Source organism: Zalophus californianus, chromosome 2 (assembly GCF_009762305.2).
Source record: "Zalophus californianus isolate mZalCal1 chromosome 2, mZalCal1.pri.v2, whole genome shotgun sequence".
NCBI lineage: Eukaryota > Metazoa > Chordata > Mammalia > Carnivora > Otariidae > Zalophus > Zalophus californianus.
Window position 1 is genome coordinate 176,170,008 of NC_045596.1, and position 18,527 is coordinate 176,188,534.

The 18,527-nt window shown below is 39.6% G+C and overlaps 1 protein-coding gene across 1 annotated transcript in view; it reads right to left on the reverse strand.

Annotated features, from left to right (window-relative positions):
* Positions 1 to 3,154: 3,154 nt before the first annotated feature.
* TNKS (tankyrase) overlaps positions 3,155 to 18,527 on the reverse strand; it is a 204,797-nt gene continuing 189,424 nt past the window's right edge. Inside the window, exons 21-27 of the mRNA XM_027597791.1 lie at positions 16,275 to 16,395; positions 15,055 to 15,152; positions 13,436 to 13,510; positions 12,464 to 12,569; positions 11,492 to 11,678; positions 8,433 to 8,589; positions 3,155 to 4,804 (exon numbers count right to left, since the gene is read on the reverse strand). Of these exons, the coding sequence (XP_027453592.1) occupies positions 4,718 to 4,804; positions 8,433 to 8,589; positions 11,492 to 11,678; positions 12,464 to 12,569; positions 13,436 to 13,510; positions 15,055 to 15,152; positions 16,275 to 16,395 (831 nt within the window). The 3' untranslated portion in view covers positions 3,155 to 4,717. The remainder of the gene's footprint in view (positions 4,805 to 8,432; positions 8,590 to 11,491; positions 11,679 to 12,463; positions 12,570 to 13,435; positions 13,511 to 15,054; positions 15,153 to 16,274; positions 16,396 to 18,527) is intronic.

An 18,527-nucleotide genomic window follows, 5' to 3' on the forward strand; every position in this document is an offset into this window, starting at 1 on the left:
GGGAGGGGCATGGGAGTGTGTGTGAGACACCCCACTACCAGAGTTTAACTGCATTTCTTTGCAAACACTCTGAATCAACAAAGGGTTTTCAGGGCTGCCTGCAGAAATGTGGAGACAGGTAAAAAGTAGCAAAACAATCTGTATCACGGAGCATTAGAAATCTGTTGGAAAAGATGAGTGGGTGGGTGTGAAAAGTGTAGAGCAGAATAGAAAACGTGAATGAAGGAAGAGTCCAAATGCAATCATCTGGGCGGTGTGAATGTTTTTCAAAGGAGGCAGGGCCCCCTGGCAGATGTATAAAACTGGTCATACCACAAGCGGGTTTGGTCTTAGAGGGTATAAAACCTGGAGCTTCCTACTGCCCTTTACTCAGAGCCACGGCTTATAATTTAAAATGATTAAAATACAGGTTGGGTGACACTGAGATCCCACATGGTGTCTTCATGAGATGCTGCGGTGTCGCCCCCGCCCCCACAACATTGACTAGGTTTGGAGATCTTGCTAGCATTTCTTTAAATCAGAATATCTGGTAGCTGAGGAATTTCAGACAGAGAAATCGGGAGAGATTGATTAGATCCGCTCCTTGGCATGTAAGGGAGCATTACTTATGAAACAAGACCCTCTTCAAATCAGCTTCACGGGTGTGACCTACATGGAGATGCACCCGACTCACTGACACCTTTCAAACACTAAGAAATGGAATTACAAGTTTTTATTTAGTAGGCTATAAAAGGTTAAAAAATTTCCACCATAGTTAAGGCTATCTTAAGAAGAAACATTTAATTGTCTATTGATTTCAGAATGCACAAGGTATCTGAAGACACCTTACTTTTTAGGGTGGTTTTTTAAAAAAGCATTTCCTAAGTCATATGCTAGAAATGTCCAACCAAAGCTCAAATATTATCTTCATAATTAACTTTCTTTTCATTTTTCTGTCACTGATTTGACATTGGACAAGTTTCAGGTTAGTCTTTTCAATGAAATTTCTGACACCTGAAACCCTATCTTAATGTCAGTTTCGAGTGTTCCCTGAATGACTAAAGTCTATAGCTCTATGGAAGATAACTGCCCAACAAAAGTCACAGCAAGAAGGCTGCTTATCACACATTACCATACAAGTGGGTTCTGGCCACAATGGAGGCAAGGTGCTTGGAAACACACCCCATTTCTGTTTGCAAGGCTGTTTGCGGGAATCCGAAGAACGCACGTGTTGCGGGGGCGGGGGGGGGGGGTGAGTGATGGCCAATAACCCTGTGCAGCTGGTGGATGTACTGAAATCAAGAAAAACCGAGGCGACTGAATTGCATTCTCCTGCTCTTGGAGCGCACACCAAAGTCTTATTTTTTGTATAAAGACTATAATAACAAGAGTATTAGTCTGTATTACTTTATTTGCCCTCTTCAGGCATTTCTCTGTACATATCAATGCACTTTGCTATTCTGAGAGCAAAGGGTAAAAATTAGTCTAACCGCTGACATCAAGGTCAAGGATCACAAGGACGCTGTCAGGAAAACATCCTAATATTATTTATTCTATTTATGTTACTGGGAAGCTAGAAATTCCAAATTCCAAGAAGGAGAAGGTAACTAAGAATCCTGGCTGTACTGCTGTCATTTTTGCATAGAAGTAAAACTCTGGTTTCCATGCTGTCATTTGTTAGCAAATTGGCAGAATCTTCAGAGCAGAGCACATGAGGCCTAATCCGGTTCTGGTTGTGATATGGAAACAGAGGTACGTACGGTCTCCTTTTGCAAGATTCAAGATGAAGAAAGGAGGAAAATGGCTGGGGTCAAAGGTAACTACTGGAGCTAATCATAATTCCAGACTAGCAACCTGGGGAAAAGGGAAGGAGGCCAAGTGCATGGAGAAAGCGTCTAGCCCAGAGCACTTAACTTATGCTTAATTTATGACTCAAGAACCCAGGTGGCAATACCCGGTACACTGGAACCATCAGGTCTAGATGATTTGATTTTAGAACTGCAGGAAAGCGGGTGGAGGTGTCTAGGTTCTCTCTCCATTTGGTTTGGGAAACACACGGGCCATTTCAGGGGAGGCCCTATTGGAACTCCTCAACTTGCTAGTGCTCCTATATAGTGCATATACAAGAAACTAAATGGATTTGGGCCTAAGTTAATGCCATGCTTTTATATTCCAAAGGGTTTTTCACACTGTTATAGATGGAAGTTCCAAATGTAATCAACTTTTGCTAACTTGCCGGCACTCATGATGACCTTTGGTTTTCAAGTTCTGAAAAAATGTATTTGGCTCCTGTGAAATATCAATTAACCCATTCTCTTTAGCAGATGAATAATATATACACATTCTTTCAATAACTACTATACACTCGAATCATTACAGACAAGAAGCACTGCAAATGTCTTCCTTACACAGTACCTTTACTTGGCACCCAGAACATCAGACACGTAACACTGGCAGTTTAAATACTGAACCACAGTTTAACTTCTCAAGTGTAAGGCTGAAGTTTAAAACATCCATTAATCTAGTTAGTATGATGGAAACAACATATAACCACAGTCGAATAGTGGCTTAAATCTTTTTAATAAAGCTATAAAGCTTTGATATCTATCCCATATCCACCCTTTTACTGAACTAAAAATCACAGCTGTGTTTACTGTTTTAAACTATATCTAAGTGGGGAGGCGAGTAATATACACTTTCACAGCTACTGAAAACTATACAGATGCCATTCCTTCAACCCATCGTTACACACAGCAAAAAAAAGAAGGGAAGGAGGAAAAAAAGCCCTCTTAACAAGTATGAAACTCTGAAGCTTCGTGTGGAATTCTAGAGCTATTACACAAGCAGCCCAGACACAAACACCCAGCTTGGGTCACTAAAACTTCCAGAGAAGCAACAACTGAGGCTAATTCTTGATTTCATGTTGAGGACCCATGCAAGATTCTGCTATAAAACTCAAACTAGTTCCCGATGCCTAGTTCTAGTGTTGGACTCAAGCCAAAAAGAAAGCTAAATGTGTATTTTAAGAGCCTATTCCAGAATTTTTGCATGTCACCATTTTGTTTTCCTTTAGGAGATTAAATGAGGTCATGGCTTAATCAGCCTGCATCAAAACACAAATTAGTTTTCGGAACTTTTAAGTTGAAATGGCAAGTTTGCATCACGCTGTTTTTCCTTTTTTTTTTTAAACGGCATTTCTGTTACTTTTGCTTCAAAGCTGAGTAGATGCACAGCATGTCAAAGTAAACAAGTTAATGCAGTCAATTTGCTGCTCAGTTAAGGTGCAAAGGGTAAGTGTGAGATGTGTAATGGATCATCTTTTACAAGCCTCAGTGTGCACCGGGCAAATGATTAAAACACGCAAAACAAAGTAGCAATTTCCTGAAGAAACAGTATAGTATTTCTCCACCTTCCTTTACAAAAATAACTGAAAGAGCTTTGGTTTCAGTTTTTGTTCTCCTTGTCTGTTAAGAAGTTGGAAGAAATGGTTCAAAAATGTAGTGCCGGGACCTACAGAAACTATTTGAAACACCTCACTCCAAATAAACCCCAAATCTGGAGTAAACACAAAAGTTCTTGCATATCTACTTACTAAAGAGGATTTGACTCCTAGCTTTCTAAACTGGAGAAAACAATAAAGATTATTGTGATTCCAATGAAGTACAATAATTCCGCCGAATTTGGCAATAAGGCAGCTAATGTTGGGGGGCGACTACCCGGTGGCTGGGCTGAAGTGAAGAGAAGTACTTTCTGAGCAGGCCCTGACAGCCTTTCCTGCTGTGGTCTCAGGGAACCACATGCCTCCTGCTCATCTCAGCGCTGCTCCCCCCCGCCATCTCAGGCCTCCCCCCTGTGTTGTGGTGTTTCATGAGCACCGGAAACATCACTCCAACCTTTCCCTGGCCGTGCTCTCCTGGGGTCTCTGGCACCGTCCTGAACCCCTCCGGGGGAGCAATGGGCCCTCAGTGGCTCGGACTTCTCTGAACTTGGGAGCTCCTCAGTCAGGTTGACCTTTGTGCCTTTCCCTGCCAAGACTGGCCAATTCATGAAAGGAAACTAAAACGTGATGTTTTTCCTTCCCGTCCCAATTTACAATGATAAGAAGTATGGATACAAAAGAAATCCAAGTGGAAAAAAAGGGGAAACTAAGTCTTGCTCAGCCAGAAGCTTGGGTTGAATCGCTAATGATTTTAGTCTGTGTGACTTTGTGCAAAATATCCTTGAGAAGGCTCCGGCTCATTTTCAAAGTAAACAAACAAACAAATGAAAAGAAAAAAAGAAAAAAAAAGACAATGATGCAGGTTTAGAAAAAATTAAAAATGAGCCTATCATATGTGTACATTTGATACATACACGTGCCATACAGAACAAAGCAAATGTAGTGTGTGAAGTGTGAAATTTGGGAAAGTATTGGTTGTGTTTTTTTTTTTTTTTCTTTTTTCCATTTCCAAGCCTAGATCAAAGCAATCTTGTTTTAGAAATGGACAGTTGCAACGCAAATGAGCCTGAGATATGGTAAAAGGCCACCCCTGTAAACATTTCCTCAAAGAGAACAGTAGCAGTTGAGTATGTATCAGTTACTCATACTCTATTCATCACTATAGCAATGCTTTATAAAAGACAGACAGCATCTTTCTAGGCTGTCAGGGATTTACGGAATATTGATTTTGTTGGAAACGATCCCCTGTAATCCAGTCCCAAGTTTAAATCCGATGTGGCCTTTCCCAGTGGGCATTCACTAGGTCTTCTGCTCGGCGGCTGTGGCGCTTTGTGCCGGAGCTTCTGGCTTCATGATCTGGTATGTGATGAGATACTCTGGGTATGCCTGCAAAGGGCCGGAAGAAAAACACATCACTCCTTTGGCAGGTACAGTATTAAGTGGAAGTCTGAGAGGCTGTTGATCCTCATCAATATTCTACACACACCCAAGAGCCTGCGAAGGCCAGCCAATTAATAGGTGCCTAAACAACACACACACATACACAAGATACACCTATATCTTGCAGAGAAACATGTCTAGACCCCATAATCTAGAGAACTGTTGTAATGTTATTTCCACTCTGAGTACTCTAAAGTACTGCGTTCATCCTTCATGCACATGCCGTTAAAGGCAGGAGAAAATCTCTCTTTTCCACCTCACCTGACACAGTGCTGTCACATAGCATATATTTAATAGAAGTTTGTTAAGTGAAGAGTAATTTGGCTGAACCGATTTTAAATTAATTACTCCCAAATATAACTCGCTGAGCTAGAAGGAGGAAGGGTGAGGCTTGCTGAGTCACCCGTAACTTAGAGGGAACAGTTTGGAGATCATTTTTAAAAGGTGACTAATAAAAGGCAACTTTCACAGGTAACATAATGGTTCAGACTGAGACTCTCCACCCCATTTATTCTCTTTCTCTTTAGCTTCTTTTTCTTGCAGTATGTAAAATGAAAGGCTCCATATTTGGAGTGGAAAGAATATTTCTTAGAGGAAGTCACTACCAAGACAACTGGGTGGGGGGCAAAAAAAAAAAAACAACAACCCTTAAAACCATGTACACTACAGAAGAATTCTTCAACCCTAAATATAACATAATGATACAACTAGATGCAGTATTTCAGAGTGGTCTGTGGCTGGAAACTTGTATGCTTTGGTGAGGTAAGTGTTTTGGGGCCCAAAAATACTTTGCTGAATGCTGACTTACAAATTACTGGCATATAGATATGGAGTAAGATAATAAAAAGTAATGAAGGATAAAAAAACTAGACTTTAAAAAGATACATGAACATCTATCTTCACTGCAGCATTATTTACAGTAGCCAAGACTGAAGCAACCTAAGTGTCCATTGATAGAGGAATGGATAAAGAAAGGGTGATGTATATACATACACAATGGAATATTACTCAGCCATTAAAAAAAGATCTAGCCATTTGTGACAATGTGGATGGCTTTAGAGGGTATCTGCTAAGTGAAGTGAGTCAGACAGAGAAAGACAAATACCATATGATTTCACTTATATATGGAATCTACAAAATAAAATAAATACAACAAACTACTAGTAAACTGAATCCAACAATACATTTAAAAAAGTCATTCATCACCATCAAATGGGAATTACTCCTGGGTTGCAAGGGCGGTTCAGTATTTGTAAACCAATCAACATGATACATCACATCAGTAAGAGAAAGGATAAAAACCATATGATCATTTCAATAGATGCAGAAAAATCATTTGACAAAGTACAACATCCATTCATGATAAAAACTCTCAACAAAGTAGATTTAGAGGGAATATACCTCAACACAGGTTTGGCATAGTAAGAATCTAATAGGTATAAGTTATTACTATTAACATTATTATTATGATCCATTAAAGATAAGTCCCTCCTAAGGGGTGTCTCAGCAAGAATAAAAAGTACAAAAAGTGTAATTATACATTATAATTTTATGTTGATATAATACTTTAATATAATACCTATCATTCATATTCCAATGTTCTCAGTCAATTTAATAATGTTGTTTCTCTTCCAATACCGGATCCAACTGGGGGGGCAGGACCTTAAGTTAGTTGTCCTGTCTCTTGGGCTTCATTTAATCTGGCAAGTTTTTAAAGCCTTTCTCTGTCTTATTATATTGACATTTCTGGAGAATCCAGTCTTCTCACATTTTTTTTTAACAGAACAGTCCTCACTTTGTTTAGACCAAGGTTATGCATTTTTGGCTGGCGTACTGCATAGACAATGTTGTGCCCTTCTCAGAATATCATATCTGAGGCACACACTATTTCTATCTGTCCCTTATTGATGATGTTAATTTTGATCATCTGGTCAAGGCATTGCCCCTTCTTCAATGTATAATTACTGTTTTCTTCTCCTTTGTAGTTAATAAGACGACCATGCAAGTATCCTTTTTTAAATCAAAATCATCTCCTAGATCTAGCATCCATTTATGATTCTTGTCACAATGGTCCCAAGATGATGATTTTCCAAATCTAGTACTCCCTCCACATCTATTCATCTGCCCTTGGCTTTCCACTATAAGCAAAAGCCTTCCTTGACCCTTCCTTGATTTCTTTATCTATTTGTTATCATTATAGAATCATGAACTCCTATTTTTTCCCAGCAGTTTAAAATTTATTACTGTATTTATTTTGGTGTTCAAACTGTTCCAGATTTGGCCAGTGGGAGCCCCTTCTTGCTGGCTCTGTGTCCTTGTGATGTGCCCCCCCCACCACACACTTTTTTTGAGTACTTCATTACTTTCTGGCATTGTTTGAGTACTTCATTACTTTGAGGATGTTCCAGGCTCACCTTGCTCCTATTCTGCTTCAGCCCTGGAATGAGCTGTTTCTCCAAAGAGCCTGGGTTCCTTTTGGTGGGGAATAGTATTAGAGACCAAGACCTAGGTCTAGGTGTGCTCACTGCTATTAGGGTTTCCTTGCTTTCAGGAGACAGTGCGCATATCTATGCTCATATACATACATGTGCCTACATACACGCATACACATGCCTTTATACACATGTATTTACAAGTGCACAAACATACATACGCATATTAGCATATACACACATGTGCCTACATACATGCATACACGTCTTTATACACATGTATTTACAAGTGCACATACATGCACATATTAGCACATACACACGTGCCTACATACACTCATACACATGCCTTTATACACATGTATTTACAAGTGCACAAACATACATACACATATTAGAAATGATGAGTTCCTATCAATACCTCCAATTTCAGTCCATCTCTACAGTCATTCTTACCATCCCCCCATTGCAGATTTGTATGTCCCTTCTTCCACCATGAGAATCCCAGCTCCCGAGTCAAACATCAACACATTTACTCATTTGCTCAATCCTACAATACACCTAAAGGAGTTTCATTGCTTTGCCCGGAGCACCACAATCAACACATCTACTAAATGAAGTTCAGGATTCGCGTACCTTTCCTACGGCTACTCCATACCTTACCTGGCCCAGGACTGATGGCATATAAAATATTGTTTTCATACGTTACTTGTACTTAATTAACTCCTGCTTTCTCCTTTTTCCACGCCCCCCCCAATTCTCCATCAGAGTAGTTAAGGTAGCCATTTGAAATTCAATTAAGTTCAGACAAACTGAGCTTTGTTTTAGATAAATCGATAGGCATTTAGCAGTACTGTGAGAGTTAAGGGCTGGGTTGAAAAAGGATAGAAAGTCTTCCTGCTTGTTGACAATTTTACTTTGGAGCCCAAGCAGTGGGCAGAAATTTAATATACCCACAGCTTTACAACTCAGAAAGCTACTGTTCTGTGTTAAGTGCCATGATCAGAAATAGAGATTCAACTCATGTGACCAGCCTGTGGCGAGTACATCCATGAAGAAAATTCCTTAATCGGAAGCTACCCTTTGCTCTCTGCACTGACATGTTTAGTAGCCCGGTTATGCTGATTTCATGCGTATCATACCTGCTCGCCTCTGTAGATGACATATTCAGCATATGCCAGCCCATTCACACTTGGTCTCCCAATCACTGAGTGATGTCCTGGAGGGGCATGAGCCATTTTCATGGTGCTGAACTGCAGAAAGGATTTTCCAAGGGTCACTCTACAGAAAAGCATTTGCCTAAAGAAAAAAGAAAAGCAATGCTTTGAAGGAAGTATTAAATCTTAGAGTGATAGAACTGTTAGGTTTCTTGATTTTCTAAAAAATATTTAATACAAGCAAGCTAATTTAAAATGTCACTTTCGAATTTGAGTAGGGATGGGATGGGATGGGCTTTGATATCCCAATTTACCATAAACAGCAGGCTCAATAGTTAGATTACAGTAGTTTTGGTGTGATTACAGAATCCACCACAGAAAATACCTGGCAAGTTCTGACTAGTGGGAGAAGAGAAATCCTAGCAAAAAACTGAGTTATGAGGATGAACGGGGAGAGACGGAAGCAAATACACAGATGGCAGTGGCATCTGAAATCAAGATGGGGTTTACTCATTACTAAGAAGTAAAAACCAGGGCACGATAAATAATAATAAAAGTGGATCATATACAAAAATGCTTAGCTTAAATGTATGGCTGGAAATCATCTTACCTGGGTGAAACACCAACTGGGGAAGATGTTAACTGTTACAGAGGACAAGAGACACTGATCGGGAAGAAAGTGTATTATATAAACTAGGGGTTGAGAAACGATGGCCTATGGGTGAACCCTAGTCTGCCACCTGGTTTTGTAAATAAAATTTTATTGGAATGCAGCCACACATTCGTTGTGTCTTCTGTGGCTGCTTTTGCACTACAAGGGCCAAGGTCAGTCACTGTGACAGGGTGGCCTGAAAAGCCTAAAATATTTCTTATGTGGCCCTTTAAAATCAAAGTTTGTAAACCTTTAATATAAACAACAAACATTTTAACTATTCAGTGAGATTGATCATACTGTTAAATGTGTAAAAGAGTTATTATTCAAATAGTTTGTTTTTAGTAAGAGAGAATGATCTTTGCATTATAACTAATCAGAGATACTATGAGTCAAAATTGTGCCAGACCCTGTATAACTGGGTCCTGCCTGGGCCGGCTTTTTTAGCATGATCTTACTGATGACTCTGTGGAGTGCTGGCTTTTGTATCAGCTGAATTCTCCTGTAGGTCCCAGAGGAAAAGATTTTTTTGTTTTTGTTTTAAGAGAGAGCGAGAGAGTGCACGCACATGTAAGCAGGGGGGTGGAGGAGGGGGAGCAGAGAGGATCTTCAGCAGGCTCCATGCTCAGCGAGGAGCCCAACATGGGGCTTGATCTCATGACCCTGAGATCATGATCTGAATGGAAATTAAGAGTCGGATGCTTAACCAACTGAGCCAGCCAGGCACCCCAATTGATCTACATTAGAGGGAGGTGTCTGAGCCCCATCTCCATATGATGGCAGCCCTATGGTGTCACTGCACCCTGCTCGCTCAGCTGGGCCTACTGCCATCACTACTCCCAGTCCGTATGTCACACAGAGCTTAACCTGACAGGCCCTTGCCTCCTGCCTTCTGCTTCCTGCCCCCGAGCTCCCCAGTTGCTGCGGGGGCGGGAGAAGATGCAGGACTGGCCCATGAGGCTGCAGGCAGCGGACCGGCAGGTGGAGAGTACTGGCTTCTGCTTGCTCACTGGCTAGCCTTGTGCATTGTGCTGCCTTCTGCAGATGCAGCAGCCCCAAACGGGGGGGGGGGGATACCAATGCCCTGTGGGGCAAACTGTGACCAGTGCCAGACAGGAGCCGCAGGTAAATTCAGCTCTGGTCTCCCACAAGGTACTACTCTGAGAGTTGGCAATTCACACAGCCTCTCTGAAGATGTCTCACGGACTGAGCAACCGACTGCACTTGTTACGAACAGGCCAACTCACTGAGGCACCTCACTGTCTTTGCTCGCCTCCTTCTCCACCTCACTTCCTTTTGTGCCCTCATTCCTGCTTCCCTGGTACTACACTTGCCAAGAAAGCGCTAGCACATAAGCTTTTGCTTCAGGCTCTGTTTCCTAGGAAATCCTGGCTAAGACATAAACTTATGTGTTTAATTGTAGTGGGCAACTGTTAATCTTCATCTAGGTTCACTTTTATTGCTTATTTAGGATAGGTCTGCAACAAAAGAGTTTTTGCATGTTACATATCCATGGGAACTTTTGTGTGTTATTAACCACAGCGGCCTTACTAGAAAGAAGGTTCCTTCTGGACATACCGCATCCATCCTAGAACTGCTGATGGTTGTAAGATTTTCATAAAGTAACGGGAACAGGAAGTTTTAAGGTCAACAACCATAACGAATTTCGAGGCTATCTGGGTCTTTTTGGGGTTTCCCCTGAATTACAAGATCTCTAAGTAACCTGACTTTCCCTCTGGTTAATTTAAAGAAAAATACAATCAACTGCAATCTTTGTAATGTACAATTCTTTTGTATTTTTTCCAATGGCACAGAAGAGAATGGTATTTTTTTCACTGAATTTGGAGAGCATACTGTTATTCTCTTGAATTTGAGTTTTAAAATTCTATTTAAAAAGCTAACATTCATTTGCTTATTACTATTAAATCAAAAGTTAATATTCTGAAATTGGACTTCTCAAGGCCAATTATATATCCTGCCTTAAAGCACTGCTAGCAACATCAGAAACAAAGATTCAACTTGTTTACAGAAGTTGTGTGTCTTAGTTCAAACGTGTCTAAAGCTAGAGGTTCTTCAACAGAAATAATTCTCAACCTCTTCTTTTTCTGAATTTGAAGCAAGGCAAGGGAAGCCCCGGGAGAAAGTCAAGACGGAGGGAGTTTCATCGTAACCTATGACTGGCTCACATGTATCTGGTTCTTACCGGCCCTGCTATTAGCTCTGCTGTCATTTCTCCTATTAGGGTAGAGGCTGATCAGCTATTCCTATCCAACCCCAAACCTGTGTGATTCACTATGAGTAACACCGAGGATAAGCTATGACTTCTGCAGAGCCTGAGGAACTAACCGGCCTCATGACCCGAGGACAGCAATCAAAAAGGCAAGATGCTCACCTGTGACATATGTAGCATGACCGGTCTTTGTGTGTGGGGCAGCCTGTGCCTCCTCCAATTCCATAAACATATTGGTTGCTTTTGGAGGAGTTTTCAGCAAAATAAATCCCAGCACCAAACATTCCTCCTATGTATGCATGTCGCTCATCAAACCCTTTATGAATAATGGCATTAATGAAAGGAGAACCTAAAAAGAGAAACACAGATCAGTTTTTGAATACTTCTCTAGAACCTCAATTAGCTGCAAACTATTCGCACTTGGCAGGTTAATATTAAGTTATTAATAATGTATAAATGAAGTTATAAGACCATACATAAATTATTTCTCGTACTGGAATCTTAGCAGCAACCCAGTGTTTGCCAAGCAAGGATGTAATATGGATTTTGCAGATGGCATGAGATTTTAGATAGCTAAGTACAGGGGCGCCTGGATGGCTCAGATGGTTAAGCATCTGACTCTTGATTTCAGCTGAGGTCATGATCTCAGGGTTGTGAGACTGAGCCCCACGTCAGGCTACATGCTGGGCATGGAGCCTGCTTAAGATTCTTTCTCTCCCTCTGCCCCTCCACCCTACCCCTTGCTCTCTAAAAAAAAAGATAGCAAAGTCCCTGTGGCTTTAAAATACAGGTTTTTGCACCCAATCTTACTTTACACAAAAACAGATAATCTGATAAAATGAAACAATTATGCTGTATTACAATTAAACTGTAATAAAAATATTTCACTATCTAGATGGCTCAACTTGCAATACAAGTTCTGAAACCATTCCAGATAAGTTATTCTCATTCTGCACAGCCTGGAAAGCCTGTGCTAACATGCAATGCATTAGCAAACTGTACCAACACATAATTAAAAAAAAAAAAAAAATCAAACAACCCATTTTTAGCCCAACACTAATATAGTCAACAACAGAGGCTTTCCACTTTATTGGAATTTTCAAAAACCTGAGATAGTGAGGCCATGCTGCTCACCGTGAAATAACATGCGCTCATTGTGATGGTTGTGGTTCTCCTCAGACACTTCCTTCTGTCTGTGACAGAACCGTTCCCTCAACTTCTTGTTGACAACTTTTTGAATCTTTAAGGATGAGGAAGAAAGAAGCAAATTAGTGAAATGAATGTTAATTGGCATTTTATAATTTAAAATGAAAAGTATGTTTTCTTTGAGAAAGGTTCAATTCTTGGGTTTTGTTTTGTTTGCTTACAACATTATTTAAAAATGATAAAGCTGCCAGGCAGTGTAAGTAAGTTAACATTCTGGCTTTTAGTGACAAAATTTTCACTTATGGTTTTTGTTATTCTGCACTAGACCTGGTTGTACCTCAAAATCACCTGAAGAATTAAAGAAAAAAACTATTCCTAGACTCCTCCCAGACTTGCTGAATGTTTGGACATAGGGGCTTGTAAATCTGCATTTTTCTAGAAGCTCTCTAAAAGCTCTCCACGGAAGACTGGTGTAACTTCCAAGGGTTACACCAGTTCTCAACAGATTTTATTCATCTTTAGGATACTCCTTTGAAAAAAGCACGTCTATCCCCTATTATAAATTAAGATACTGAGATTAAGAGATACATGCATTCTGATATAATCACTGATTCAGTCAGATTCAAAATCCAGGCCCTCAATGCTACTCAGAAGTGGTGATAAAAATTACTGTCACTTCTGGTCTAAATCCGTGGGTGAGCTAGGTCTCATGACCGTATCTGTACCACCAATCCCAGCAGATCTAGCCGTCTGTAGCTTTCCTGTTTGCACCCAGGCTCTGTTTCTGATGAAGTATGCTCTTGAGGGGTTAGAGGAAGGTGACACCTGACTGCCAGGCAACAGATGGCTAATTATCTCAGTTTAAAAATATGACATTTAGAAAAAATTTTTCATTGTCTATCTTTGATTTTCAGATATGCCTTGCAGTCCAATTTTCACCCTGAAATTTTAAAGACTTACTCGAATGACATTGTATCTGTTGAAGATGCCACCAGCATTACCTCCATCTCTGTGTTCTCGAATCGTACTTTGCATCTACAGAACAAAATAACTTTCTGAAAATATGCCAGTATATAATTCTAAAGACATCCCTCTGTTTTCAACACTCATTTGTTACACTGTTTTACTGATGAGTCTCAGATTCAGCGCTAATAAATAAATAGGAGTTGACCAAAAATGGTTCAACAAAGTTTAGTGGGTATTTCTGATGAGTAAATAGTCATGACATAAATATTAAGCTTCTTCATTTTCTCTTTATTTTCTAGTAAAAGCTTTGAGAGAGTTTCCTGTAAGGCACAATGGGGAAACACAGAAATAAAACATCACATTAAGTTATCCACATTACTATTTTATGTTACTGAGAATGAGAAGCAACACTGGGATTAAGTCAAACTTAAACTCCTGACATTTGATGAATACTCATTAAACAAATGCTCAAAGAAACACAAAGAATTTTTAAAAATCAATAAACTACTATTCCCTAGGTGAAACAGTCTGTATTATCTCTGCAGTTTGGGATCTCAAAGAACATCTCCACAGACCAGGAGAAGCTGGGTATGCCGTGTAACTGAGCGGAGTAACCTTCCTCTGAGCGGTGCTCGTTCTTCCTCTGCTCTCCAAATTCAAAAGAATTATGGAAAAGTAAAATGTTTTAAAGACCCAAGTTTCTCATAGAATTGACTCAAAAGAGTTAATTCCCTATCTTACTGCTCTATTTGCAGTTATTCATCACATTTTGGACACTATTCTCCAAATTTGCTAACCATTAAGAGAATGAAGATGTGAGGTTTCCCTGACAGACTGGCCAGGCAGGAGCTGAAAACCCACCCTGAGGTACCCTTCCTGACTTCCAAGCAAGAGAATAATGTGAGCTCTAGTTAAAAGGCAGAAAATAAACAAAAAGACACAGGCATGCCTTTCTCTGCAAAATAATGGAATTAGTTAGGAGGCTTGTTTATTGTGATAATGCTATTAGGTACTTTGTTTATTATGCGTAAGGAATGAGGCAGAAGCCAGCAGTAGGGAGGGAATTTCTACCACGGCTGTCTGGCAGGAGGGTCATCCGTCAGCCTTACTATGGTGCTTTAACACGGTGACAGGAGACAGGAAAGGTGGCTCGAGTCTTGAGGTAGACTTCATAAGCAAACATGAAAATTAGGCATATTATTTTATAGTCACATTTTATAACTTTGCATGAAAATAAAAACAAGAAGGTATTTGCTACTGTGAGGCAAGATTCTCACTTCCTATCATTCTTCGAGTAGCATTTTAACAACACAAGAAAATATTTCTAATAGGGTTCCTACTTGCCTAGTTTTAAGAAAGTCTCCAGGCTGAAAAGACACCTGTTGGCCACCCACTGAAACCCTAGGCTTCTGACGTGAAAACACTGTGGCAGAGTCCTAATCCACAGTCCTATCTGAATTTGGGCAATATGCCACCACAATGGCTAAGGCAGTTAGAATGGACGCATAGGCGAGTGATCCTAAGTCATTGTAAGACAAGCTTACCTCTACTGAAAAAATAGGCTTAGCCACAGATTTCAGGAAAAGAGATTTAAAAATTTTGATGTACATTACCTCTTCTTCTACTGACTGATATTCCTTATCTTCTGGAGCAAGATCCAGCAAAATAGTTCCCTGATTAACACAGTGAAAAGTCAAATAAGGATTGGTGCCTGTAGGAAAGAAAAATTAATGTATTAAAGTCCAAACTACACAGGCTCAATTTTAGGAAAAACTTTGTTATAAATAATTGATATTTTGGAACAAGTCTAAATTATTTGCCATGGGACCCTAATATATAAGGTTAAGTTGAACAAGCACATCCAAAGACAAGAGAAGTAATAGAGAGGGGCTTGGGGATCAATTTTATCTGTTCTTACAGAGTTACCCAGCAGGGCTCAACAATTTTTTGAACTGAATTCAATTATAAACATACAGGAAGCTACGTCTGATACAAAAGAGAAACACACTGTAATCACAATGCAGTCAGGTCTAACATCTAAGAACTATCCTATAAAAACTCTGTGAGATGGCTTGAAATGGTGCCTCATAATAAGTTTAAAATAGATTATTCTTGTTACTTTCACTGCCTTTGTTAATTTAATGCAGATAAATAAGCACGACTTAAGCTCAAAACTGCTAACATTTAGTTTCATGCTACTCTTGTGATTTTATTGGCTCTGAAGTGACTAATTCAAGTTTTTCCCCTTCTCTCCCTTTGCTTTCCTATTGTGAAAGCACTTGTGGAAACACAGACATGATAAATGTGGAGGCCGACAAGGGGGAAAGAAAGATAGGAGGCTTGTAACAGCAAAGTACAGTGGAAAAAGGCTGAGCTACCAGTTGTGGCGGGGGAGAAAGGTTCAGGATGAGGTCAGAGAAAGAGGTCAGATTATAAAAAGCCATGTTACCAATGTCTGATTTTATCCTAAAAGCAACAGGATTCTATTGAAAGGTTTTAAGCAACAGAGTGATATGATCATAGAGTCATTTCAAAAAGAGTCTTTTGTGAGCAGCGCAGGGCAAGCATGGGGGGTGGGGGGGAGCAAAAGGGAGGCTCGGAGATAAGCTGGAAGGTGGTGACAGTCCAGGGGAGAGAGGACAGTGGCCTGGATTAGGTGACCTGTACTGGATTCGACAGCAGTGGTAAAGGACAGAAGTGTAGATTCCAGAGAGATTCAGGGTATAAAGTGTGTGGGTGGGGAGAGGAGGCAGGCAGGAGGTGCTGCATCAGCCCTGACAACTTACTTGTCCCACTTAATTTCTGAGATTTATTTTTTCCACCAAAAGCTTACCTTGTTGTCCACCTAATAGTCTTTCTACTCCTTTGATTAATTTATGGCGATGTCCGTATGCATTGATGCCTATTTCTTTCAACTCCTCATGGCCCATATCAGCCAGTACATCTAGTGTAATCTGAAAAAATGAAACAAAATTAATTGCTAAATCTTTAACAGTTCTTCAGTTCTTCCATTTGTCTTCAATGCTATAATATCCACCTACACAGACAAATTCTTTTATCTCCTTTTAACTATGAACTTACAATCTTAAAGTTGTCTTGATAATTTATCAGCTTTTTACTCACTTGCAATATTTCTTTGCTTCTAGTCAATGGTGAATTAAAATGGAAGAAATGATGCTATAGAAATATGAAATGAACACTGCTATATTTCCTTTTGATTATTCAATTCTACCACCTTTTGCTTGCCTCAAGATATGAGAGAAAAACCAGAAGTTTGAAATCATGGGGAAATACCAGATCCCAGTATCCAGCAGGTAGCAGAGAAGAATGGTAGGGGAAAGAGAGAGGGGCTTAGCACAGTGAAAGAGAATGTGACAAAAGGAGTAAGCAGTTTTAGGTAAGTAGGATTTATATCAAGATAAAGAACTCCCCAGTGCTAAGAAATAGTCAAGCATGGAAAAGGCTGCTTTTGAAAGTGGTTGAGATTTATAGTTATATAGAAGTTGTATATATAAGTTGTATAATATATGTATATATATATTATATAGAAGTTGTATAAAAAATTCCAATTCAGAAGAGGGAATAGATGGTTTTTAAGTTCTCTTATAAATTCCCAGATTTAACAGTCCCTGAAGCCTCACATACATTCTGTTGTTGTAAAAGCAGTGGTTTATAATTTCTGCTTATTCATTCCCACGAATGGAGGTGGTTAGTTGGCTACCACCAGGACTCAAAAATCGCCAAGCTTCTTTGTTGACTAGAAGTGACAGTGACTCTACCACCCCCCAGTGGCAGAGTTCCGGATGCACAGGATGAAATCTGGGGCCTCCACATTTCTAGAGGGCTGAACATGAAATTTTCTAGCTCTGAAGAAGCTGGCCCAATGACAATGCAAATACTACTTTACAAGATGAGCCTTTAGTTTTCTCTTTCCTTGGAAAACTGAGAAATCCTTTTATAGGCACCCTTTTTCCAACTCAAATGAGGTATGTTTTATCTACCTATAGTGTTCTCTACCTTTTAATTGCACATAATATTAAAAAAAAAAAAACAAAAACCTGAAAATTTAGGCCTGGAGTTCTGCTGATTTTTATTGCCAGAATGAAATAGTATGTGATGAGTCTGATCTTCTCGGTGCAGCAAGCATACATCACTCACTCTTTGGAAATAATTTACTGTATTGCTCCTAAGTGGCCATTTAAGAAATAATTGCTCCATTGTACAAAACGGGCAATTCACTTCCAATCACCAAAACGAAATTTTGAGCAGAGCTTTTAAAAAGCAACAGTTCTGAGATATACATCTTTGAGACAGAATAATTCACAACATAATAGGAGCCTGTATATTTTTAGCTAGATGTAATTTAATATACTTTGGAAGCCGTGCACAGGGTTTCCTACATTACTGATGTCCCCATTTTGTCCTTCTAAACTTTGGTTCAAATAAGGTTGACGTAAAAACAGGATCTCGTATCAATGTGGTAGCTTCAATCCAAAGAAAACTTAGCTTTTCTGAATCTGTACATATAACATGTATCTGGAAGAAGCAGAAATCAGGCCAGCAAAGGATAGCGTACTCTCTATAAAGTTCTAGAAAAGAAATGCAGAGTGTTTAATGTATCTGTTGATAATATAGCTCCACTCATAAAATGACTACCTCGCTGACTCCTCACGACCATCCATGAAGTACTACTGATGTCCTCATGGGGAACTGAGGCTCAAAGAAATCACAGAAATAGTACACAGAAGAGCTGAGCTGGATCGCCGTATCTGTCTTTCCCTTGCTTATTATATTTCTTAAAAGGGCTGACTAGAAAGCTAAAATAACTAAACATTACATTTAGTTGCTCTGAGTCCATGGTACCCAATTTGTCCCCATATTTAACTGGCAGTGGCCACTGGAAAACCTTAAATGGTAAGCTAAGGAATTCAGATTACTGCTCATTTGTTCATTCGTTCATACACAGTATATTTAATGAATACTTCTATATGCTAGATATTTCCGACAAAAGTAACTTGTTAAACATTTCATTTAATTCTAAAACTATCCATTATAGCTCAGAAAGGTAAACAACTAGTCCAAATTG